The sequence below is a fragment of the Hemitrygon akajei genome, chromosome 30 (assembly GCF_048418815.1).
Source record: "Hemitrygon akajei chromosome 30, sHemAka1.3, whole genome shotgun sequence".
NCBI lineage: Eukaryota > Metazoa > Chordata > Chondrichthyes > Myliobatiformes > Dasyatidae > Hemitrygon > Hemitrygon akajei.
Window position 1 is genome coordinate 2,340,825 of NC_133153.1, and position 27,653 is coordinate 2,368,477.

The 27,653-nt window shown below is 40.8% G+C and overlaps 1 protein-coding gene across 7 annotated transcripts in view; it reads right to left on the reverse strand.

Annotated features, from left to right (window-relative positions):
- secisbp2l (SECIS binding protein 2-like) overlaps window positions 1-27,653 on the reverse strand; it is a 197,699-nt gene that overhangs the window by 34,935 nt on the left and 135,111 nt on the right. For 6 of the 7 annotated variants that reach the window (XM_073032859.1, XM_073032858.1, XM_073032857.1 and 3 more), the window contains 5 exons: window positions 25,978-26,207; window positions 7,852-7,876; window positions 6,344-6,456; window positions 1,112-1,270; window positions 501-623 (listed from right to left, as the gene is read on the reverse strand). In XM_073032859.1, the coding sequence (XP_072888960.1) occupies window positions 501-623; window positions 1,112-1,270; window positions 6,344-6,456; window positions 7,852-7,876; window positions 25,978-26,207 (650 nt within the window). The remainder of the gene's footprint in view (window positions 1-500; window positions 624-1,111; window positions 1,271-6,343; window positions 6,457-7,851; window positions 7,877-25,977; window positions 26,208-27,653) is intronic. The other variant, XM_073032863.1, reaches the window with a different exon arrangement.

Consider the following 27,653-nt stretch of genomic DNA (forward strand, 5'->3'; position numbering starts at 1 on the left):
GCGTCAATATTGACTGTCAGCGAGGAAGAGATATTACCACCAATCAGTACAAATTGTGGTCTTCCAGTTAGGAAGTCGAGGATCCAAGTGCAGAGGGAGATAGAGGCCCAGGTTCAACAAACAGGACTGTGGGAATGGTATTAAACACTGAGCTATAGTCAATGAACAGCATTCTGATATGGGGGTATGTATTGTCCAGGTGATCCAAGGCTGCGTGAAGAGTCATTGAGATGGCGTATGCCATAGACCTACTGTGGCGATTGGCAAATTGCAGTGGGTCCTTGCTGAGGCAGTTCATTCTAGCCATGACCAACCTCTCAAAGCATTTCATCACCAATGCTACTGGGTGATCATCATTAAGGCAGCTCATACTACTCTTTTTAGGCACTGGTATACCTGTTGCCTTTTTGAAGACATTCAAATTTTAGTGAAGACATATAAATATTCCAATTTAATATTTGCTGAATATAATGGGAAACAGATCTAAACCATAAACTCACCCCCAATGGCTTTTTAGTGAGTTGACAAACGGAAGAGCTTTTATTCTGAGCATTATCAAGGCCAACAGTTTTGCCTTTAGAAACCCCAGCTCCACTAATCAACTCTGGAAACTCACTGTCATCCTATTGAGAAAAGTTAAAGACCATGAATATAAATCATGGTACTAGAGGCAGTTAATGAACAGTAATCATTTGATATTTCTCCAAGCATTGTTTTATGTTGTTTTTCACAACAGCATATTTGTCTGACATTATATTATTTAATAGAAACCCTGTAGAGCAAGCCAAATGACAATATCAGACTACACAACATACAGAAGGTTTTTTGAACATTGAAAAACTTCTTTTGGATTCAATTACATATGAAAACAGGCTGCTTCAAGGTATTACAAACCAATACCTCTCTCCACATCAATTCACCAGGACTAATCAGTACCTTTAATTGAAGACATCAATCCTTGTACCAGGCCAGGAACTGAAACTTGCTTTACATAGCAAATAACCACACCACAAAGCATTACATTTAATATGCTGCCAAAATTGTAATTCTAACAAAAATAATCAAACTTATTTAGCTGCATTAATGCAATTATGTACAAAACTTAGAATACCTTAAAATATAATGAGTCAGGATTCTGATCAGCTCTGGTCTTTTGCCCATTGGCGAACTGCAGTGTTTCAGGAGACTGTCTGGCAGTCCAATCGCAATTCTTCTGATGGGTTGGTGTTCTCTCTGATGACAGATCCTGCACCCTTCCTCTGAAGCAATCCTGCATATCAAAACTTATCAACTTGTAAACAGCTCACATTTCCCAAAGGTTCATAATTTGTAGGATTATTCAAATTCAAGTAGTTCCAGAAATTCTGTTGTAACCGACTGTACTACATTTGGGCCATGCCAACATTTCCTGTTCTGCTTTGACCACTCATAATAAAATTTACCTTCACTGAGCACCATTTCCCAAAAGTGTTGACAACAACATCTGGCAACTCACTGCCTTCACTAAAACCTGAAAATAAGGAAGCTATCTCATTTCCAAGGTTCAGCATGCAAAATTAAGAACCATTCAATATTTTCTATATACAAGAGACTTGGTGCCAAAGTACAGTAACATGTTCCAAACTAAGCGTCTATACTAATGCCATTTATCAGCACTTGATTTATGACCTACTGCACCTTGGTGATTTAGGAGCTTGGCTACATGCTTTTTGAATGTTTTAAGACTAGCTGCCAGTAATAGTCCTACATGTAAGGAATTGCACATTCCTTAAAGATTAACTTAATTTGTCATGTGTACATCTAAACCTACATTAATATGTGTTGTTTGCATCACATGTGCTGGGGGTAGCCCCCAAGTGTCGCCATACTTGTGCCAACATAGTATGCTGCCAAACTACTAACCGATATGTCCTTTTGGAAGGTGGGATGAAACCCATATAGTCATGAGGAGAAAGTACAAACTCCTTACAGATGGTGGCATGAACAAAACCGTTTCATCTGATCACTGTTGCTATAAAGCCATAATGCCCACACACTCCGTTAAAAGTTCCTCAGATCTCATTTAATCTGCTTCTCTCTTCCATAATGGATATGGACCAAATACAAATGAGCTAGGATAGGTATTGTAGGCTTAATTAGTTCAATACAACATTATGAGGCAAAGGGCCTGTTGATGTGCTGTACCGTCTCATGTTTCCCTGAAATAGTTCCCCACACTTCTGCTGTGGGAGAAAAAAATATTATTTATACCCTTGAAAATTTTCCACATCTGTAATTAGTTTTCTTCTCAGTATCCTCCAAGGAAAACCAATACAACCTGTAGCCTAACATGCAAGCTCCATAACTGAGAAAATTTATTGGGAGGGATGGAAAAGATGAAAAAGGGCAAGGAAAAATGCTGCAGCCTCCATCTCTTATACTGAGCAACATGTGCAAGAGCTAAGCACAACTTAAAAAAAATATTGCACTTTGCAAACGGAAAATTGAAGATGAATGTAGAAGTATTTGAACAGATAAGAATTTGAATAGATATGATCTTTTTATGATGCCTCCATTTCTCTAATTCTTAAAAAAGATAAAGACCCCACTGAATGTGCATCCTATCGGCCTATATCCTTGCTGAATATGGATTCCAAGATTTTTACAAAAATTTTGGCCACTAGATTAGAAAATATTACCTCAAATTATCTCTGAAGACCAGACCGGATTTATTAAAAACCATTATTTATCTTTTAACATTAGAAAATTAATTAATATAATTTATATTCCTTCATCTAAAATACCAGAATGTGTCATTTCCTTAGATGCTGAAAAAGCATTCGATAGAGTTGAATGGCCATATTTATTTAATACGTTGCAGAATTTTAATTTTAGCTTGAAATTTATATCATGGATTAAATTAATATATTATAAACCTTTGGCTTCGGCTCTTACCAATAATCAGAGATCTCCTTTTTTGCTTTGGAACCTTCAGCCATTGCCATTCGTGAATCACCTAATATTTTTGGTATTACCCGTAGGGAAGGGACTTACAAGTTATCATTACACGCTGATGATTTGTTACTATACATATCTGACCCTAAGAGATCTATTCCTGCTATTTTATCCTAACTTGCTCAGTTTAGTAACTTTTCTGGCTACAAATTGAATTTTAATAAGAGTGAACTATTTCCATTAAATATGCAAGTTTCAATCTATAAACACTTACCATTTAAAGTTGTCACAGATCATTTTACTTATTTGGGTATTAAAATTACCAAGAAACATAAGGATTTATTTAAAGTTAATTTTTTTTTTACCTTTAATTGACCAAATCAAGCAACTTGTTACCAGGTGGTCCCCATTATCTTTGTCATTGGTTGGTCGAATTAATGCTATCAAGGTGATAGTATTACCCAAATTTTTATATTTATTCCAAGCATTACCAATTTTTATTCCTAAATTTTTTTTTATATTATTGACTCCAAAATATCCTCGTATGTGTGGCAGAATAAAAATCCTAGATTAAGTAAAAAATATTTACAGTAGCCTAAGAAGGAAGGAGGTTTGGCTTTGCCAAACCTAAGATTTTACTATTGGGCAGTTAATATTCGATATTTAATATTTTGGACACAAGAATCGATTATAGCACCTTGCCCACAATGGGTAAATTTGGAATGTAAATCTGTACAAGACTTCTCATTGTTTTCTACTTTAGGATCTTCGCTTCCTTTTGCTTTATCTAAATTGAATAAACAAATAACTAATCCTATAGTTAAACATACATTACGAATATGGTTTCAATTTCGTAAATTCTTCGGCTTGAATAAGTTTATCTTATCAAGCCCTATTATATCTAATGTTTTTTTTCAGCCCTCTTTTTATGAATCAAGCCTTTGTATTATGGAAAACAAAAGGTATAACATGTTTTCGTTACCTATTTTTAGATAACAGTTTTATGTCCTTTGAACAGCTATCCAATAAATATAATTTGCCTAAAACTCATTTTTTTTAGATACTGGCAAGTTAGAAATTTCTTGAATAATATGTTACAGTCTTTTCCGAAATTATGTCCAATGGACATTACGGAAATTTTTTTAGCTCTGAATCCTTGCCAGTAGCTATCATTTATAATATGATCATGAAAATACAGCCAGGAGTATCAGAAAAAATTAAGAAGGAATGGGAAAAAGAACTTCACTGTCTTATACCCACTGAGCAGTGGGAGAAAATTTTACAATTAGTCAATTCTTCTTCTATTTGTGCTAAACGTGCCCTAATACAATTTAAGGTTGTACATAGGGCTCACATGTCCAAGGATAAACTCGCTCGATTTTATTCTCATGTTAATCGAACCTGTGACAGATGTCATTCTGAAGTTGCTTCACTGACCCATATGTTTTGGTCTTGCCCCGTTTGGAAAATTATTGGAAAGGTATTTTCGGTACTATTTCAACAGTTCTGAATATCAAATTGCAACCGCATCCTATTACTACAATTTTTGGTTTACCAATGGTGGATAATAGTTGTTTATCCCCCTCAGCCTGGCGGATGATTGCACTTGTTACATTGATGGCTAGAAGATCTATCCTATTGAACTGGAAAGAAATTAATCCTCCAACTATATTTCAGTGGTTTTCTCAAACTATTTCTTTTTTGAGTTTAGAAAAAATTAGAAGTGTTGTCTTTGACCCTTCAGTTAAATTTGAAGAGACCATTTATTCAACATTTTCATATGAGCTAAACTGACTTTTCCTAAGCTTTACTTTTATTATCTTTAATTATTTGGATGGAGGTGCGGAGTTATTGACGCTACTGTGTATATTTGACATAATGCAATGGACCATGTTGGTTAGGTTTTTTTCTTTTTTGGGGGGGGGGGGTTTCTTATTTACTCCATTTTTTGTAACTACTATGAGTTTGGGAGGTTATTATATATGGATTATCATCTATTTGTATTTATACCTTAACTTATTAATTATGTACCCTCAAGCTCTTTGTATTCATGTTTCATTTATGTTTGTTTAAAATTAATAAAAATATTTAAAAAGAAGAAAGAATAGATAAACATAGAACATAGAATAGTACAGCACATTACAGGCCCTTTGGACCACAATGTTGTGCTGACCCTTAAACCCTGCCTCCCACATAACCCCCCACCTTAACTTCCTTTATATACCTGCCCAGGAATTTCCCCATGGGGATGAATAAAGTATCTATCTATCTATCTATCTATCTATCAGTAGTCTCTTAAATTTCACTAGTGTATCTGCCTCCACCAGACTCAGGCAGTGCATTCCACACACCAATCACTCTCTGAGTAAAAAACGTTCCTCTAATATCCCTCTTAAACTTCCCTCCCCTTACCTTAAAGCCATGTCCTTTTGTACTGAGCAGTGGTGCCCTGAGGATGAGGCACTGGCTATCCACTCTATCTGTTCCTCTTAATATCTGTCATGTCTCCTCTCATCTTCCTCCTCTCCAGAGAGTAAAGCCCTAGCTCCCTTAATGACTGTTTAAATAGATTACTAAGAGATGAAGTGTTGATCTTTTTCTCCCTTCCCAAATACTGTTTGACCTGCTGAGTATTGCCAGTATTTTATGTTTATCATAAGATTTGCTCTTGTGAAAGTTTTCTTTAATCCTTGTTTAACTTTTTAATAAAACAAACAAAATCCAATCTCAATTTACATAAGAATAAATATCTGAAAGAACTTGGTTCCAATGGCATTGGAGATCTTATATTTAATGCAGCACTGAACTCATGTCAGTACAGATTTTGCATATTACATGAAGTGTACAATTTTCCAAATATTAGTGTAACATTTTAAACTTGGATGAATCAAATTCAGAACAACTGTTAAAAAGTTCAAGTTTAAAGTAAATTGTATTATTAAAGTACATATATGTCCACATAACCCTGAGAGTCGTCTTCTTGTGGCATACACAGTGAATCTATAGAATAGTAACTATAACAGGATCATCAACATCAACCACAGTGTAGAAGACAACAAACTATGCAAAGGCAAATATAAATAAATAACAATAAAACACAAGAACATGAGATAAGGAGATAAAGAATTCTTAAAAATGATATCATTGGTTGTGTGAACGATTTCAATGATGGTGCAAGTGTAGTTATCCCCTTCTATTTAAGCGCCAAATGGTTGAGGGGGTACTAAACTATTGTTAAGCCTGATGGTGTGAGTCTTGAGATTCTTGTACCTTCTACCTGAAGACAGCAGTGAGGAGAGAGCATGTCCTGGATGGTGGGGATCTCTGATGATGGATGCTGCTTTCTCATGACAGCATTTCAACTGTTAGGAGGGCTTTAGCCGTGCTGATTGTGAATTTACATACGTACCTGTGTGTTTCGAGGATCTGCTGCCCTTCCACTTCTGCAAGAAATGGTCTGGAATCTGTCCATCCCAAACCGCTGTGGTGCTTGGGAAGCTATACTTGCCCAGCTGGGGCTTCCTGAAGAAAAGACCATTCCATTTCTATTAACAACTGCCATAGTACTTCACTTAAATGACGAACACATCAACATAAACACCTATTAACTGACATGTATAGGAACTCTCAGAGGAAGTACCTAAGTTCAAACTTAGCTTCACACAAATAGAAAGGAGAAAAGTTGACTTCAATATTAAGTGCAACTGCCAAAGTCTGAACACAAACCTAAGTAGGCTATATTGTGAGCCAAGTAGGCAACATTGTGACATCTTATCAAATATTCCTTTACCGAAAAATGTAATCCACATTCCATTCACGTTGCTGAAACAAATTAAGATTTGTTTTGGTATTCAACTGGCCCAAATAAAGTGGAGCAGTAATCAAAAGCTGGAAGTCATTTAATACAATTTGCTCACAGAGATGGGTCCGATCACCTTGTCAAATCAAATGTATCAGAGCAATAAATGCAGTCCTGTCAGTATCAATTACCCAAGAACAAAGTTTGAAAAACCTGTAACATCATGCTCTGCCCAAACAACATCATGTTTCTAATCCTGATTATCAGTAGGGTTTACAAAGCCAAGTTAAACCACTGTGTCTGTTAGTGTCAGTTCTTTCTTCTTGTTGATCTGTCAGTACAAATTGTTTGACAATGAAGGATCAAGGGATACAAGGCAGGAGACGATCACCTTTGGACTTAATAAAAGATACAAGCAAGAGTCTGCAAGGCATACTATTGTTTTTACATTAGTGACAGAATGGTAGCATCGTGAACAGTTCTGGTCACTGAATTATAGGAAAGATGTCAACAAAATAGAGAGTACAGAGATTTACTAGAATGTTACCTGGGTTTCAGCACCTAAGTTACAGGGAAAGGTTGAACAAGTTAGGTCTTTATTCTTTGGAGCGTAGAAGGTTGAGGGGGGGCTTGATTGAGGTATTTAAAATTATGAGGGGGATAGGTAGAATTGACGTGGATAGGCTTTTTCCATTGAGAGTAGAGGAGATTCAAACAAGAGAACATGAATTGAGAGTTAAGGGGCAAAAGTTTAGGGGTAACACGAAGGGGAACTTCTTTACTCAGTGGTAGTTGTGTGGAACGAACTTCCAGTAGAAGTGGTAGAGGCAGGTTCGATATTGTCATTTAAAAAAAAATTGGATAGGTATATAGACAGGAAAGGAATGGAGGGTTATGGGCTGAGTGCAGGTCAGTGGGACTAGGTAAGAATAAGCGTTCGACATGGACTAGAAGGGCTGAGATGGCCTGTTTCCGTGCTGTGGTTGTTATATGGTTATATTAAATGAGTTTTATTCATAAGATGTACATAAAAACATACAGTGAAATGCATCACTTGTGTCAAAAATGTGGTAAGCCTATGCTTACAACAAAAATCTACTGCAATCAAAAGTAATTACCTGTGATCCCTGTTGAATCTTCTGCCTGAAATTAGAAAAAAATAATTTAACAAAACTCTGCATATCTAGATTTACCATCTTCTGGTAGAATATAATTCATATTCTTGGTTCAGATGAGAAGTGTTCAACCCGAAATATTAACAGCTACTCTCCTGAATTTGCTGTCTGACCTGCTGAGTTTTCATTATTTGATTTTATATGCTTTTAAATTTTTGCAAACTGATCTTTGGCTTCATGCACATAACAGATTTTCCTATAATTAGTGGAGACAGAAGCCAGATCTATGTGCTACTCATCCTTTCTATATATTTCAGCTTATCATACTGTTACAGCTTTACAAATCAAATGAACAGTGATCTCAGATGAACTGTATTCAACTACTTTCACCTTGAAAAATGTACATTCCCTCTGGGTAGAAAAGCATCTCAATTATCTCATCAGACAAATTGTACTTGCCAATTTAACTACAGCTAGAGATGTAGCCATAGACATAGCTGGAATCAGAGTGCAGATTCTTTTCAATTTAATTTTCAGCTTGGAAAGTGGGAAGACAAGTGTCTTAAATATTTTAAAGCTAACAAACTCATTAAAAATATTAAATGTTTTTACATCAGAGGCATGTGATATCTAAAACTGGCTGGCTTATAGACTTTGACACAAAGTAAAATTCTGACCAAACTTTGCCTTTAGTCAAAGGCTAAATGTTCTGGGGTAAGATCTCAAGAATACACACCAAAGCCCTGGGACACATGGCCATTCAACTATGGGATGTGAAGAGTGATTAAGGCCAGCTGTCCATAAATGGCACAGGCACAGCAGTGGGCTTTCATCGGTGTGATTCATCCCAACATTTTAAACCATCCATGCAGTACATTCTTTCTCCACCTCACAATCCCTCATGAAATCTGTAATCTTAATCATTTTGATATCTACCCTGATGATTGGTGTTCAGCAAGGAATGTATAAGATGTATATGTATAATGTATAAGACCTCCAATGTATATCAATGATTTGAACAGTAGATGTGTAGATTAGCAAGTTTGCAGATGACTCCAAGATTGGTGAAGTTATGGAGGGTATAAAGGGCAATCAAGGCAGGATATAGATCAGTTTCACATATGGACTGAGAAGTGGCAGAGTGCGGCAAGCATAAGCTAAGAAAAAAGATGAGGTCCTGAAATGAGCAAGGTAGGAAGTGAGAAAAACAGGACCTCAAGGGTAGTAACCTCTGAATTGCTGCCTGCGACACGCACCAGTAAGATGATTTGGCAGATGCACGTATAGTTGAGGAATTGGTGTAGAGGACCTGGCTCAGGGTTTCATATCTCTGGATCATTGGCACCTAGTTTGGTAGGAAATGGGCACCAGACTGATAACTCAGAGAATGGCGCAGTTGGTGTCCAGGTAGATGCAGCTTGTAAACAGATTGTGAGGAAGTTTATAGGGCAAAATTGCAGTCAGTCAGATGAGATGAATTATGTCTATTTTAATGCAAGTAGTATCATGAACAAGACTACTGAACTTAGAGCATGGCTCAGTACACGGTACTACAAAGTTGTGGCTATGACTGAGCAATGGTTGCCACAAAGGCCAGAATAGTTGCTGGAAGTTTCAGGGTTTAAATGTTTCAAAAGGGTAAAAGAGGTGGGGGAGTAGTATTGCTAATTAGTCTAAGCATCATAGCTGCACTAAGGATGCTGTGAACGGATTGTCTTCTGAGTCACTGTGGAAGGAAGACAGAAACAGGAAGAGAGTAATCCTTTCATTGGGAGTATTCTGTAGACACCCCATTAGCAACAGAGACACTGAGGAACAGACTGGAAGGCAGAATGTGGAAAGATGCAAAAATACAGGGCTGTTGTCATGGTTGACTTCAATTTCCCTAATAAATGATTAGTACCTCCTTAGTGCAAAAGGTTTAAATGAGCCAGAATTTATTTGGTGTGTACAGGAAGAACTCCCAACACAATATGAAGACAGGTTGACTAGAGGAGAGGCTATACTGGTCAGGTGACAGATCACAAAGTGGGAGAGTATTCTGCAGAAAATCACAACTCCCTGACTACTACCATAGCCTCGGAGAGGAATATGAGCAAACTGTATAGGAAAATATTTAACATGGATTGGGAAATTATGATGCCTTATCAGGAACTTGTGAAACATCAGTTAAGAGGAAAATAGAAACTTACATAAGGTTTAGGAAGCACAGATCAGACAGAATTCTAGAGTTACCAGTAAGGAGCTTAAGAATGAACTCAAGGAGCAAGGCAACATGAAAAGGCGTTGATGACCTAGGAAAATCTCAAAGTGTTCCACACATATGGCAAGAGTGAGGATGGCCGATCAGTATAGCAGAGGAAACGTGCCTGGAGTCAGAAAATGTAGGGGAGATCTGTAATGAATACTTTGCTTCAACATTCATTGGTGAGAGGGACCTTGATGTTTCTAAGGACAGCATAAAACAGGCTGATATGTTGATGTTAAGAAAGAGGATGTGCTAGAATTCTTGAAAAATTAGGATAGACAATTTCCTGGGGCAGGACAGGGGATACCACAAGTTACTATGGGAAGCAAGGGGAAAGATTGCTGCCCCTTTGGCTCTGATCTTTGCATCTTCACTGGCTACAGGAGTAGTACCAGATGACTGGAGGGCGAGTCTTCATTTGATGCAACTTTTGGGTGTATCTTACGGATTTTTGGCTGCTGATCGTGAAAGTCACCATGAAATCCTATCACACAGCTTTTTTTTTTTAAAAATAGCCAATATTTCTTATTTCAATTCATAATTCATCAGAGTAAGTGATGCCAAGATTAAGGAAGTGCAGTTTTACTGGTCCACAATTCAAACAGGTCATCAATGACAGGCAATTCGAAGAACTTCTTATGGGATCAGAGAAAATTACATGTATTTTGCATGGATGTTTCAGAGAAAATCCAAGAATGTTAATGAAAATTTCCTTGGCAACTACAGAGCACCAAATTACATGCAGCTAGTTGACAACACGTTTCAGGAATACAAAACCATAAAATGCAACATGCCATAAAAGATTTGTTTTCTACATTTCCATTTAGACTTATTCCCTGCAAATCCTGGCGCTGTCAGTGATGAGCATGGTGAAAGCTTTCACCAGGACACTAAGGTCATGGAGAAACTATCAGGGCAACTGGAATCCTCAATGCCAGCTGATTATTGTTGGGACTCAAGCGAGAAGCTTCAGACACAAACTACAAATGAAAATCATCAACAAAACATTTTAACTTAGTTGAACCAAGTGTCAGCACTATATTGCAATTAAACATTTTCAATAGAAGTTAATTCTTTGTTTCTCCAGATTCTTATGTGATACAAGAGCAAGAGTATAAGACGTGAGAGAATAGGACCATTCAACTGCAACAGTAGAAAAGTGTGTATGGAACTGGAGAAGATAGCAGAGGTACTTAATGAATATTTTGCTTCAGTATTCACTACGAGAAAGGATCTTGGCGATTGCAGGGATGACTTATAGCAGATTGAAAAACTGAAATACAGACATTAAAAAAAGGATGTGCTAGAGCTTTTGGAAAGGATCAAGTTGGATAAGTCTCCAGGACCAGATGAGATGTACCCAGGGCTACTGTGGGAGGTGAGGGAGGAGATTGCTAAGCCTCTGATGATGATCTTTGCATCATCAATGAGGACGGGAGAGCTTTCAGAGGATTGGAGGGTGCAGATGTTGCTCCCTTATTCAAGAAAGGGAGTAGAATTAGTCCAGGAAATTATAGACCAGTGAGTCTTCAGTGGTTGGTAAGTTGATGGAAAAGATCCTGAGAGGCAGGATTTATAAACATTTGGAGAGGTATAATATGATTAGGAATAGTCAGCATGGCTTTGTAAAGGTGCCTTACCCAGCCTGACTGAATTTTTTGAGGATGTGACTAAACACATTGATAAAGGTAGAGCAGTAGATGTAGTGTATATGAATTTCAGCATGGCACTTGATAAGGTACCCCATGCAAGTTTTATTGAGAAAGTAAGGAGGCATGGGATCCAAGGGGAACTTGCTTTATGGATCCAGAATTGGCTTGCTCTCAGAAGGCAAAGGGTGGTTGTAGACAGGTCATATTCTGCATGGAGGTCAGTGACCAGTGGAGTGTCTCAGGGATCTGTTCTGGGACCCTATTCTTCGTGATTTTTATAAATGACCTGGATGAGGAAGTGGAGGGATGGGTTAGTAAATGTGTTGATGACACAAAAGTTGGGGGTGTTGTGGATAGTGTGGAGGGCTGTCAGAGGTTACAGTGGGACATTGATACGATGCAAAACTGGGTTGAGAAGTGGCAGATGGAGTTCAACCCAGATAAGTGTGAAGTGGTTCATTTTGGTAGGTCAAATATGATGGTAGAATATAGTATTAATGGTAAGATTCTTGGCAGTGTGGAGGTTCAGAGGGATCTTGGGGTCGGAGTCAATAGGATGCTCAAAGCAGCTGTGCAAGTTGACTATATGATTAAGAAGGCATACGGTGCATTTTATTTCATCAACTTTGGGATTGAGTTTAAGAGCCGAGAGGTAATGTTACCGCTACATAGGACTCTGGTCAGACCCCACTTGGGAGTACTGTGCTCAGTTCTGGTCACCTCACCGCAGGAAGGATGCGTACACAGGAGATGGTACACAGAAATGGTACACAGGAGATTTACAAGGATGTTGCCTGGATTGGGGAGCATGCCTTACAAGAATAGGTTGAGTGAACTTGGCCTTTTCTCCTTGAAGTGACAGAGGTGATAGAGGTGTATAAGATGATGAGATGCACTGATTGTGTGGATAGTTCCAGGGTGTTAGTGGTTAACACGATAGGACACAGTTTTAAGGTGCTTGGAAGTAGGTACAGAGGAAATGTCAGAGGTAAGTTGTTTTTTTTCACGCAGAGAGTGGTGAATGTGTGGAATGGGCTACTGGCTCTGTGTAACCCTAGGTAATTTCTAAGGTAAGGACAGATCTGGCATAGCGTTGTGGGCTGAAGGGCCTGTATTGTGCTGTAGTTTTTCTATGTTTCTATACAAATTATATTTGTGTTCAGCTTCAATCAGTCTAGCATGACCACAAAAAAACTTCTGAGGAAGCAACACTTCTGGAAAAAAAAACTTGTCCAGTGTTATTGGAGAAGACTCTCAAAGACGTGGCTTTGTGAGGGGCAGGTCACACACGTCACTGAATTCTTTGAGGATGTGTCAAAACACAGTGATAAATGTAGAGCAGTGTCCGTGGTGTATCGTATGGTGTTTGATAAGGTTCCCAGTTGCTGGCTCATTCAGAAAGTCAGAAAGCATGGGATCCAGGGAAACTGGACTATGTACATACACAATTAACTTGCCTATAGAAGGCAGAGGGTGGTTGGAGATGGAGTGTATTCTGCCGGGAGGTTGGGACCAATGGCATTCTGAACGGATCTTTTCTGGGATACCTGGTAAGTTTGCAGACGACATGAAGGTGGAATTATGGATAGGTCAAGGATGTTGCAGGTGGTAGCGGGATATTAACAGAATGCAATACTGGGTTTAGCAGTGGCAGATGAAGTTTTACCCAGAAAAGTGTGAAGTGATTCACTTTGGAAGGTCCAATCTGAAGGCAGAATACAGGATTAAGAGGAGGATTCTTAGGAGTGTGGAGGAAAGGGGAATCTTGGGTTTCACACCCATAGATCCCTCAAGGTTGCCCTGCAAGATGACAGGATTATTAAGGAGCTACCTTCGTTAGTCTCATGATTGAGTTCAAGAGTTGGAGGTAATGTTGCAGCTCTACAAAATGCTGCTTAGACCACACTTGGAATGTTGTGTTCAGTTCTGGTTGTTTCATTGTAGAAAGGATATGGAAGCTTCAGAGAAGTTGCAGTGGAAATTTACCAGGATACTTCTGGACAATGGAACAAGTCTTATGCAGGCAGTTGAGCAAACAAAGTGAACTCTTTGCAGTGAACTAGGATGAGAGGTGACTTGATAGAAGTGTATATGTGTTGCCCTTAAGGCATTTGTTTAGCTTTATTACATTTTCGCTTTAGTAATTCATTTGTAATTATTTTCTAGTTAAAGTTAAGGTCGTTGTAAGTAAATTCGTTGTCTGTGATGTATCGCGACATGCGATGATGTCACACCCGGTTTTGCCGCGTCTTGTGGGAAAATACTGGTTTGGAGAAACGGGAAGGCGGGGGCTTGTGTGTGCAGGATCAGTGCGAGAAAAGTTTTCATTCTATGCACAGAAGTAACGCCGTAAGTTCTTAAGATAATCGATATGTTGAAGTAAAAATGTTAACGCTGATTCTGTTAAAAGTAATGATGGTTGATAAAGTTTATTTTCTTGTGCTATTGAAAGCATTGTTGGATAGTTTGTGTGAAGTGTACTTAAAGCCAGTTGATGGCATAGGTAGATTCTGACTGTATGTTATACTTTAATGAGGCTTTAATGTAATATAGTTTGTTGTAGTTTTACTTTTACAAGTATTTATGATGTAAATGTGATGCCAAGAAGGAAACAAATACTGTATATATTTTGTATTGTTTTATCAACAATTTTCACCATACATTAATGTGGAAGAGTGAACAGTAAAAGATTAATCTTACTGCGATTGTGCCCTCATTGACTACGGTTTACCCTGATGTTTAGTTCAGAGTTCCTACACCTGCACGAGAACATTACATTGAAAAAGCAGCATTACCAGGTGCTTCGACAAGTGGTATGATGGTATCGCGATACGGCGTCAAGTCATTGCCATCCAGCGCCAGGAGCAGTAGGGCATCAGTAAATAAGGCTGCCCTCGCAAGAGCTAAAGCAGAAACCGCCAAGGTGTCAAGGTGTCATCATACGTCGAACAGGAAGCAAAATTGAAAATTGAAAACCAAAGGGAAGAGGCTGCCAGAGAAGCTGAAAACCAGTTGGCAAAGGTAAGGATAGAAACAGAGTTAGAAGTGCTGGCGCTATGCCGAGAAGCTGATGCTGCCAGGGTGGAAGCAGAAATATTAGAAAGTGCTGAAGAAATGCACGTTCTAGATGAAGTAAACTCTACTTCAGAAAGGACCAGACTGGAACGCACTAACGAATACGCCCGATCTCAAATGGACCCGAAGATTTGTTCTTCCTCTCCATACTTATTTTCTAACGTCCCATTTCATGAGGAGTCAAAGGGAAGTCCAAATGCATCGCATCCATCTGAGGAAGACAATCTACGCTTGCAACTTTGCAATGACATTGAGAATGAAAGGGCTGACGACAAATACTTCTCGACACCAAACTTGCCAGATTTGGTGAGAGAAGAGGCAAAAGCTGAAGTCAGAACAGCAAATCCCATAAAGAACGTACACGCTCAGTCATATGCCCGCCAACATATTCCCCCAGCCAGTATGCCACTGGCAGTTGAACCCATGGCACAGTATTTAGCACGACGAGATCTCGTCACTTCAGGACTATATCAGTTTGATGATAAGCCTAAAAATTACCGTGCATGGTACTCCTTATTCGCCAACGCTATCGGCGGAGTCCAGCTCAAAGCAACGCAAGAGGTGGATCGTATGACAAAATGGCTGAGAAAAGAATCATGTGAACAGGTGAGATGCATACGTTCAGTGTACATCAACAACCCCAAGCTAGCGCTATTTCGATGGCTGGAAAATTTTCCTAGGGTGTCAGCCAAGGACCACACTAAATTAAGAGAACTCGGAGATTTACTCATGGAGATTGAAGGCACTAAAGAAGATGGCTATTTAACTGGCCTGTCATATCTAGATACTTCATACGGAATTAGACCAATCGTGGATAAACTTCCATTTGGGCTGCAGGAAAGGTGGGTGTCTGTTGGCTCAGAGTACAAGAAAGAGAACGGTGGTTGATTTCCTCCCTTTAAGTATTTCACTAGGTTTGTGTGCAAGGAGGTGAAGAAGCGAAACGACCCTAGCTTCATGAGTCAAGGTAGCAGTACAATTCACACCAAGTCAGTCAAATCCACTTCGAATAATTTTAACATCAATAAACCTGTCTCAGTGCGTAAAACTGAAGTCTCAACAACAATGACCCTAGCAAGAATTGTCCATTGCACAACAAACCCCACCCCCTCAAAAAATGCAGAACGTTTAGAAAAAAACCCTTTGATGAGAGAATGGCCCTTCTCAAGGAGAAAAAAGTATGTTTTAAATGCTGTTCCTCTACCTCTCACCTCGCTAGAGAGTGCAAATTCCCCGTGAAGTGCTTGGAATGCAACAACACTAATCACGATGGGGCATCCCGGCCCGTAACCGCAAACCGACAAAGCTCCTTCACCCTCACAAGAGGACGGCGGGGAGGGAGAGGATCATTCCAAGACAACTGTTGTCAGCTTGAGCTGCACAGAAGTTTGCAGTCAAGGTCAGTCATGCCATTCTTGATCTGCCTCACTAAGGTATACCCTAAGGGAGCCAAAGACAAGGCCATCAAAGCCTATGTAATTCTGGACGACCAGAGCAATTGCTCACTAGTCAGACCAGAGTTCTTTGACTTGTTCAACGTATTCAGTACCCATACTACCTTAGAACTTGCTCAGGCAGCGTAGAAACATACGGCAGGCAGGAAGGCAGAAGACTTAATAAACACAAAGTACACTGCAGATGCTGTGGTCAAATCAAGACATACAAAAAAGCTGGATGAACTCAGCAGGACTGGCAGCATCCGTTGAAAGAAGCAGTCAACGTTTCGGGTCAAGAACCTTCGTCAGGACACAAGGGTCCTGACGACGGGTCTCGACCCGAAACATTGACTGCTTCTTTCAACAGATGCTGCCTGACCTGCTGAGTTCAACCAGCTTTTTTGTAAGGCAGAAGGCTTCCAGCTCGAGTCGCTGGATGGTAAAGTTGTCATCTGTCTCCCTCCACTCGTAGAGTGCAATGAAATTTTGAATAACCGCATCGAGATTCCGACGCTAAGCGCTGTGCTACACCAGCTGCACCTCCACCACATTGCCAAGCACATCCCAGAACTAGATCCAAAAGCAGAAATACTCGGAAGAGACGTTTCTCAGGGTGCACAAGGTCAGGCAGCAGGTCAATGGGCCACACGACGCCCCCTTTGCCCAACGCCTGGATCTGGGCTGGGTGGTGATAGGAGAGGTATGCCTTGGCAAAGTACACAAACCAACAGTTAACACACTCAAGACCAACGTGCTAGAGAGTGCCCGCCATTTAATTTTTCAACCTTGCACAAGCTTCATGTGTATCAAGGAAGCACGACAAGGCTTCAACAAGTGTAGTAAAGTAACCGACAAGACACTGGGACAGTCAGTCTTTGCTCAAACTGAGCATGATAATAAACTTGCTCCATCAGCACAAGACGCCATCTTCTTAAAAATAATGGACACCAAGGTCTTCAGAGACGAAGCAAGTAACTGGGTTGCCCCACTACCTTTCAGAGAACCACACCAGCGCTTGCCAAACAACAAAGAGCAGGTAGTCAAGCGGTTCACGTCTTTGCAATGAACCCTGAAAAGGAAACCCGAGATGCAGCAACAATACGTAGCATTCATGGAGAAGATCTTCGCTAATGGATACGCTGAAGTAGCACCTCCACTGAGAGAAGGCAAGGAGTGCTGGTACCTCCCAACGTTTGGGGTTTACCACCCTCAAAAGCCCAATCAGATCAGGGTGGTCTTTGACTCTAGTGCTGAGTGCGCTGGTATCTCCCCTCAATGACATGCTTCTCACAGGCCCTGACCTTAACAATATCCTCCTCGGGGTCCTGCTGCGCTTCTGGAAAGAGAAGGTCGCAATCCTAGCGGACATCCAGCAGATGTTCCATTGCTTCTTAGTACAGGAAGACCATCGCAACTTCCTCCGTTTCTTATGGCATAAGGACAATGACATCAACAAGGAGGTCATTGAGTACCAGATGAAAGTCCATGTTTTCAGCAATAGTCCATCACCTGTCGTGGCCATCTATGGGCTGCCAAGAGCCATCAGGAGCACGGTGATGACATCGTTAAGTTTGTGGAAAGGCGCTTCTACATCGATGACGGCTTTATATCGCTACAGAAAGAAGACGAAGCAATCGACCTGCTCTGATGAACACAAGCCTCACTCGCTGAGTCAAACCTCTGCATGCACAAGTTCGCATCAAACTGTCAGGCAGTCATGGAAGCCTTTCCACACAATGACTGTGCTCCGGCAATCAAGGACCAAGATCTAGATGGAGAAACCATACCCACGAAAAGGAGCTTGGGCCTCCTTTGGAAGATTACAACTGACACATTCACGTTCTCCGTGCCAACAGTGATCAAGCCATTCACCCGCCTTGGAGTTCTCTCCACTGTCAACAGTGTTTTCGATCCCTTGGGTCTACTGGCGCCGGTTACGATCCAGGGAAGAACCCTTCTCAGGGAACTTACCTCTGAGCCCTCTGACTGGGATACTCCTCTACCAGAACACAAACTAAGCAGATGGGAGGCTTGGAGAGATTCACTTCAAAACAGCTTCATATCCCACATAGGTACACTGCAACCTCACTCACCGAGGCTGCGCACAGAGAATTGTGCGTGTTTTTGGATGCATCAACCAAGGCCATCGATGCTGTGGCTTACTTGAAAGTAATTGAGAAGGATAGTCAAGTTGAAGTAGGATTTGTAACTGGTAAGGCGAAGCTCGCTCCTCAGTTCAAGCCAACAATCCCAAGGATTGAACTGTGCGCAGCTGTCCTAGCTGTGGAAGTGGCGGATCTTATCCAGGATGAGCTAGAGCTGGATGACACCAAGTTCTACATAGATAGCAAAGTAGTGCTTGGTTATATTTATAATGAATCTAAACGTTTCTATGTGTATGTTCATAATAGAGTTCAACGTATCCGCCTGTCTTCAAAGCCTGAACAATGGCATTGTGTACGTACAGAGGATAACCCTGCAGACAATACATCGAGATCCTTACCTGCATCCCGTCTGGCACAGACTTCCTGGTTCACCGGACCCCCCTTCCTGTTTCAGACACCAACGGAAAAAACTCAAACGAGTGAGACATTTGAGCTGATTGAACCCAAAAGAGACTCGGAAATTCGGCCGCAAATACAAACAGGAGTCACCTACCTCGAAGAATCAATCTGTACCACTGAACGCTTTAAGCGGTTCTCCACTTTGAATTCCTTAGTGAGAGGACTTGTGTTCCTCATTCACATGGCCAGATTCCACAAACACTCATCCTGAAATAGTAAATGGAAGGGATGGCACAAATGTAACTTACCTCGCACTGCAGACGAATTGGCCCAGGCAAAGGACATCATCCTTAAAGCAACTCAAAGAGCAGCTTTTGCAAGGGAGTTTTTGGCCCTCCAAGCTAATAAGCCAATTCCAAAGGACAGCCCTTTGAGGAAACTCAACCCGATCCTGAAGAACGATCTCATTTGCATTGGAGGCCGGTTAATACACTCTCACCTTTCAGCTGCAGAAAAGAGCCCAGTAATCCTGCCCAAAGACAGCCACGTGTTCTTACTGCTCACGCGCCATCACCATGAACAGGTAAGGCATCAGGGCCATCACCTGACAGAGGGAGCAATAAGGGCAGCGAGACTGTGGATCTTGGGAGGCAAAACACTGATCAATTCAGTACTCCACACATGTGTAACCTGCAAGAAACTGCGAGGGAAGCTGGAAGTTCAATGTATGGCGGACCTCCCACCAGAACGCCTCAATGCCTGCCCTCCTTTTACATATGTGGGGCTCGATGTATTTGGTCCCTGGACTATCATCACTAGACATACCAGAGGACAGGCAGAGAGCAAACGGTGGGCCATCATGTTCAGCTGCATGAGTTCAAGAGCGGTGCACATTGAGGTCATCGAATCTTTGGATACATCCAGCTGCATTAATGCTCTCAGGCGCTTCTTTGCACTAAGAGGCCCTGCAAAACAGTTAAGGTCTGATTGCGGCACAAACTTCGTTGGAGCTCAGGATGGACAAAACTGTGCAAAGGTACCTCAGTGAGCAGGGATGCAACTGGGAGTTCAACACACCACACGCCTCTCACACGCAAGGCTCATGGGAGCGGATGATTGGTATCGCCAGAACGATCCTTGATTCAATGTTTCTGCAGCAACGCACCTGACTGACCCACGAAGTACTGTGTACACTAATGGCAGAGGTCACAGCCATTATAAATGGACGACCACTCCTACCTGTCTCTTCTGACCTGGAAAGCCCCTTCATACTCTCGCCATCAATGCTCCTTACGCAGAAGGCAGGAGCTCCCCCTCCACCTGGGGACTTCTTGGACAAAGACTTGTACACAAAGCAATGGAGACAGGTTCAGGCTCTCGCAAATCAGTTCTAGTCCCGTTGGAGACATGAATATCTATTTTTGTTGCAACACAGACAAAAGTGGACAGAACCTCGCAGGAATCTTCAAGTTGGAGATTTAGTCCTGCTTAGGGACAAGCAGATCGCCCGCAACTGCTGGCTAATGGCCAGAATCACTGCCACATTCCCTGGTAGGGATGGACATGTCAGGAAGGTTGAGTTGAAAACTTCTGACCAAAGTGATGTGAAAACTTACCAAAGGCCAGTTGCAGAAGTCATTCTACTTCTACCTAAAGACTGATTTAGAGACTGAAGTTTTGTATCACGTTCATAGTGACCTTACAAAGGTCAGGCGGGGAGTGTGTTGCCCTTAAGGCATTTGTTTAGCTTTATTACATTTTCATTTTAGTAATTCATTTGTAATTATTTTCTAGTTAAAAGTTGTTGAAAGTAAATTTGTTGTCTGTGATGTACGATGACGTCACACCTGGTTTCGCCGCGTCTTGTGGGAAAATACCGGTTTGGAGAAACAGGAAGGCGGGGGCTTGTGTGTGCAAGATCAGTGAGAAAAAAAGATTTCATTTTACACACTAAGAAACATCATAGAAGCAATGCCGTAAGTTCCTAAGATAATCGATATGTTGAAGTAAAAATGTTAACGCTGATTCTGTTAAAAGTAATGACGGTTGATAAAGTTTATTTTCTTGTGCTATTGAAAGTGTTGTTGGATAGTTTGTGTGAAGTGTATTTAAAGCCAGTTGATGGCGTAGGTAGATTCTGACTGTATGTTATACTTTAATGAGGCTTTAATGTAATATAGTTTGTTGTAGTTTTACTTTTACAAGTATTTATGATGTAAATGTGATGCCAAGAAGGAAACAAATACTGATGTATTTTGTATTGTTTTATCAACAGTTTTCACCATACGTTAATGTGGAAGAGTGAACAGTAAATGGTAAATCTTACTGTGATCGTGCCCTCATTGACTACGGTTTACCTCGGTGTTTAGTTCAGAGTTCCTACACCTGCACAAGAACACTACAGTACAAGACAATAAGGAACATAGACTGAGTAGATAGCCAGACATTTTCTCGTCAGGGCAAAAATTACAAATACAAGGGGGCATAATTTTAAGGTGATTTGAGAAAAATATCTGGGATGTCAGAGCTAAGTTTTTTAAAAAATACAGCGGTGAGCACGTGGAATTATGGTAGAGGCAGATACATTAGGCACATGGATGATAGAAAATGTGCGCCTATATAGGAAGGAAGGGCTAGACTGATCTTAGAGCAGAATCAGAATCAGGTTTATTATCACTGGCATGTGATGCGAAATTTGTTAACTTAGCAGTTGTTCAATGCAATACATAATATAGAAGAAAAAAAATGATAATAAGTAAGTAAATTCTGCATAAGTCATACTCTGCATGGAGGTCGGACACCAGTGGTGTGCCTCAGTGATCTGTTCTGGAACCCTTATTCTTCGTGATTTTTGTAAATGACCTGGATGAGGAAGTGGAGGGATGGGTTAGTAAGTTTGCTGATGACACAAAGGTTGGAGGTGTTGAGAATAGTGTGGAGGGCTGTCAGAGGTTACAGTGGGACATTGATAGGATGCAAAACTGGGCTGAGAAGTGGCAGATGGAGTTCAATCCAGGTAAGTGTGAAGTAGTTCATTTTGGTAGGTCAAATATGATGGCAGAATATAGTATTAATGGTAAGACTCTTGGCAGTGTGGAAGATCAGAAGGATCTTGGGGTCCGAGTCCACAGGACATTCAAAGCTGTTGTGCAGATTGACTCTGTGGTTAAGAAGGCGTATGGTGTATTGGCCTTCATCAATCGTGGAATTGAATTTAGGAGCCGAGAGGTAATGTTGCAGCTATATAGGAACCTGGTCAGAGCCCACTTGGAGTACTGTGCTCAGTTCTGGTTTCCTCACTACAGGAAGGATGTGGAAGCCATAGAAAGGGTGCAGAGGAGATTTACAAGGATGTGGCCTGGATTGGGGAGCATGCCTTATGAGAATAGGTTGAGTGAACTCGGCCTTTTCTCCTCGGAGCGACAGAAGATGAGAGGTGACTTGATAGATGTGTATAAGATGATGACAGGCATTGATCGTGTGGGTAGTCAGAGGCTTTTTCCCAGCTGAAATGGTTACCACAAGAGGACACAGGTTTAAAGTGCTGAGGAATAGGTACAGAGGAGATGTCAGGGGTAAGTTTTTTTACTCAGAGTGGTGAGTGCGTGGAATGGGCTGCCGGCAACGGTAGTGGAGGTGGATACAATAGGGTCTTTTAAGAGACTTTTGGATAGGTACATGGAGCTTAGAAAATTAAAGGGCTATAGGTAGGACTAGTAATTCCTAAGGTAGGGACACATTTGGCACAACTTTGTGGGCTGTAGGTTTTCTATGTTTCTATGTAAATCATCTACAGTACATGTATATTGAATAGATTAAAAATCATGCAAAAACAGAAAACAGTGTATATTTAAAAAAGTGAGATAGTGTCCAAGGGTTCAATTCCCATTTAGGAATCAGATGGCAGAGGGGAATAAGCTGTTCCTGAATTGCTGAGTGTATGCCTTCAGGCTTCTGTACCTCCTTCTTGATGGTAACAGTGAGAAAAGGACATGCTCTGGGTGCTGGAGGTCCTTAATAATGGACGCTGCCTTTCTGAGACACCACTCCTTGAAAATGTCCTGGGTACTTTGCAGAGGGTTGTAAATTTAGTCAGCTCCATCTTGGGTACCAGCCTACAGCTTCTTTCAGTCCTGTGCAGTAGCCCCTCCCCCCATACCAGACAATGATGCAGCCTGTCAGAATACTCTCAACAATACATCTATATAAGTTTTTGAGTGCATCTGTTGACATACCAAATCTCTTCAAACTCCTAATGAAGTACAGTCACTGTCTTGCCTTCTTTATAACTGCATCAATACGTTGGGACCAGGTTAGATCCTCAGAGATGTTGACATGCAGGAACTTGAAACTGCTCACTCTCTCCACTTCTGATCCCTCTATGAGGTTTATTTTAGCATAACATGGTGGTGTGAAGGGCCTGTACTATGCTGCAATGTTCAACCCTCCCCAACAGCTGTAGCAAGCCTGTCTGCAAGGACATTGGTCCCCTTCAAATTCAGGTGTAACCAACCATTTGGAAAGGTCATACTTTCCCCATAAGAGATCTCAGTGATAAATCATAAACCCTGCCCCTTGCTTCAATTCCTCAGTGACATGTTCATCTACCAAATCGTCCTTTTTATTTCCAAACAAGAGAAAATTTGCGGATGTCGGAAATCCAAGCAACACACACAAAATGCTGGAGGGTGCTTGTCTTCCTGAAGGGTTTCGGCCCAAAACGTTGACAGTGTTCTTATCCAAGATGCTGCCTGGAGTTCCTCCAGCATTTTGTATTTTGCATCTTTTTTCATTTATTGATATACCGCATAGAATAGGCCCTTCTGACCCTTCGAGCTGGGTCTGCCCAGCAATCCCTGTTTTAATCCTAGCCCAATCATGGGACAACTTACAATGTCCAATTAACCTACCAACCTGTATGTCTTTGGACTGTGGGAGGAAACCAGATCTTCAGATGTCTCTTTCACATCCACAGAATCTCATGTCTGCTCCATTAACTATTGAATCCCTAATCACCCTGAACCACATAGGCAGACTCAGCACCAGAGACCTGTGGCTTTCCCCGGTAGGTCATCCTCCACAACAGTATCCCAAGCAGTATACTAGTTATTCAGGCAAACCACCACAGGCTGCAGTATTTTCCTGTACCCGTTTCCTCACCTGACAGTCACACAGCTACTTGCCTTCTGCAACTTATTAGTGACTTTCTCTCGAGATCTCATCTATCTCCTTCTCATTCTCTCCCATGAGCCATAGGTCATTCAGCTGCAACTTGTTCTGGAAGGAGCAGCAAGCAGATCCCAGATTCACACCACTGATCGTGGACCTGTTCTCACTATATTAGCTACTTACTAATAGGCAAAGAATGAAAGAAACTTACCAAAAACCCAACTTATTATTTGTCTCTTTTCACTGAAGCTGCTAAGAGCCAAAGCCTCAAACCCTCCACTCTAATATGTTCTATGTACACTCTGAGTGTCGTGTTCAGTTCCAGTCACCCCATTAGAGGAAGGATGTGAAGATTGTGGAATAGATGCAGCAGTTTACTAGGATGCTGCCTGGATCAGAGGGCATGAGCTTTTAGGACAGCTTGAACAAACTTGGGCTGTTCTCTTTTGAGCATAAGAGGCTCTGAGGGGAAGTGATAGAGGTTTATAAAATAATAATAGGAATAGATAGGGTAGACAGTCAGAATCTGCTCCTCTGGGTTGGAACATCAAACACCACAGGAAATGCTTTTAAGATTTTGTGGGTGCTGGGATATGGAGAAAGAGGGGATGAGGCATTTAATAGTGACATGAGGGGAAGGCTTTTTTGACAAATGCAGAGTGGTATGGTAGCAGTTGAACCAGGTAGCTTGGTGCAGTTTAAGAAACTAATAGATATGTAGATGTATGAATATTAGAGGAATGGAAGGATATCGATGATACAGGAAGAGGATAACATTTAGTATAAATCGCTTCAAGGTACAAACAATATCATGGGCCAAATGGCCTGTCCAATGGTGTACTGTTCTAAGTTACAGAAAACCTCCTATTTATTCAATTACAATTTTATCTGGTGAGTTTTGACCACAATCGACCTGAGCCTTTTCACCTTTTTGCCTCACTTAGTTTTTTTGTTCCCAAGCTCAAATCCTACTCTGACCATTCTTGCATCCTTATCTTTGGTATCTCAAGTACCTTCAGCCCTCTCCCATCTCCTTTCAATGTAAAGCCTTTACATTGTTATCCAAAAGCAGTGCATCAGCTTCCACATACAGAAAACAACCAACTCCACCTCAACCTTCCTCTGGAGTATTGTACTGTTTCACTGCTGAACAAGTAGAAGTTTCTTCCAGTTCTCTTGGGAACAAAGTTCCATCCTTTATATACCAGAACTATTTTTCATTTTTTCTACTTTTGTAAAATGGAAGTTATTTAACCTCCAGTATCTATGTCTGAACTTGCCCACCACACCCATTATCCCCTTGTATCCCCCAACACTGACTATGGTGAATCAATTTTAAATTTTCACATTTTTATTTTCAAATCTCTCCAACCACTCGCCATCTCATCCTTAAATGTGCTTTAACTCTACAAACCGAGCTATCAACATTCCTTTAGGTTTCTTGACCATTTTGCTGTAGACCATGTGCCAGGTACCAAGCTCTGAAAATGTTCTCTCTAAATACTTTTAAACACCCCACTTTGATCAAAGATCAGAACTAAACAGATCCATGTCAAATTCTGTTTCATAAGCTTCCATGGAATACTTGGTCACTTTACAAGATAAAGATGGTATAGATATAGAATATAGCACAATTATCACATCAATGGAGCAAGTATAAATGGAATTTACTATTTTCCCCCATTCAACCTTTAGTCTTTTCTCCAGCAAACTTTTGATGTCTTATTGAACACAAAAGCTTTAGCACCACTTATTCCCCCCTTAGTTGCTATTTCACATTTCATGTAATTATATAATTAATATAGAATTATATTGCAATATTATAATACTGTAATTATATTACATTGCTGTTTTGTAAAGTCATATCAAGAAATGTAACCAGTCATACCAAAACAGTATTAAGAAAATCTAAATGGCAATTCCTCAAACAATTTTTCATCTCCTTTTTGATCCATCAAGCATGTGATACAAACTGTTATTAGCACTTTCTACTCTAACACATTTCAATGTAAGTTCATTTTGACTAACAATATAGATTGACATACTTTAATGTTGTTGCCTTCTGTATTCCGAGTTGTAGCTGTTGTAGTCTGACTGTGACTGTGCTTGGGACTGCAATAGCCACTATCACTGTCAATATCAGCTTCACTCGCTCCTTGCTCACTTGAAGACTCAGCAGCAGGGTGAGATGCTCTTCTTCTTCTGACTTTAGATTTCCAGAGCAAGGGGCTGGCCCTCTCAGAGAGAGACTTATTAGCTACATCTCCAGGGAAGTCTTTGAACGACAGAATGAAATTAAAAAAAAACATATTTAACTGTAAATAATTAAGATATAAATTATAACTATCAAATGCTACAAATTCCAATAGCATTTATTACACACACACAAAGGGATTTGTGAGTCCTCGTGTAAGATTCCTTAAAGATTAACTTGCAGGTCGAGTTGGTGGTAATGAAGGCAAATGCAATGTCAACATTCAGTTCGAGAGGACTAAAATATAAAAGCAAGGATGTAATGCTGAGGCTTTATAAGGCGTTCGTCAGACCACAATTGGAGTATTGTGAGCAGTCTTGTGCCCCTTATCTAAGAAAAGATGTGCTGGCATTGAAGAGGGTCCAGAAGAGGTTCACAAGAATGGTACTGGAAATGAAAGTGTTAACATACATGGAGCATTTGATGCCTCTGGGCCTCTACTCACTGGAGTTTTGAAGAACGGTGGTGGTGGGGGAAATCGTACTGAAACTTAACAAATGTTGAAAGACCGAGATAGAGTGCATGTGGAAGGGACATTTCCTATAGTGGAGGAGTGCAGAACCCGAGGACCCAGCCTCAGAATAGAGGGACGTCCATTTAGAACTGAGATAAGGAAGAATTTATTTAGTCGGAAGGTAGTGAATCTGTGAAATTCATTGCCACAGAAGGCTATGGAGGCAATGTGGCCCATCAAGTCCACTCTGTCATTTTATCATGGCTGATCCATTTTGCTTCTCGGCCCCAATCTCCTGCCTTGTCCCTGTATCCCTACATGCCCTGACTAATCAACCTCTGCCAGAAATATCCCCAATGACCTGGCCTCCACAGCTGCCTGTGGCAACAAATTCTACAGAGATACCATTTCCTGGCTAAAGAAATTCCTCATCTCCATCTAAAAGGGTGCCTCTCTATCCTGAGGCTGTGTCTCTTATCCAAGACTCCCCCACCATATGAAACGTCTTCTCCCAAGAGGTCTTTTACCTTAAGCTCTCCAATCAATCTGGTTCATTACACAACACCCAATCCAGAACAGCTGATCCCCAAGCAGGTTCAATCATGAGCTGGTCGAAAAGGCCATCTTGTAGGCACTCTAGAAATTTCCCCTCTTGGGATCCAGCACCGACCTGATTTTCCCAATCTATCTGCATATTGAAATCCCCCATGACTATTGTAACACTGCACTTTTGGAATGAATTTTCAATCTCCTGTTGTAATTTGTACACCATATCCTGACCACTGTTTGGGGCTCTGTATGTAACTCCTAATAGGAATTTTTTTTTAATCCTTGGAGTTCCTTAGCTCTTCCTATAATGACACAGCAGCTTCCAACCATAAGTAATGACTTTCTATCTATCTATCTATCTATCTATCTATCTATCTATTTATTTATTTATTTATTGCCAACAGAGCCATGCCACCCCCACTGCTGACCTCTCTATCCTTTTGATACAATATGCATCCTTGGAT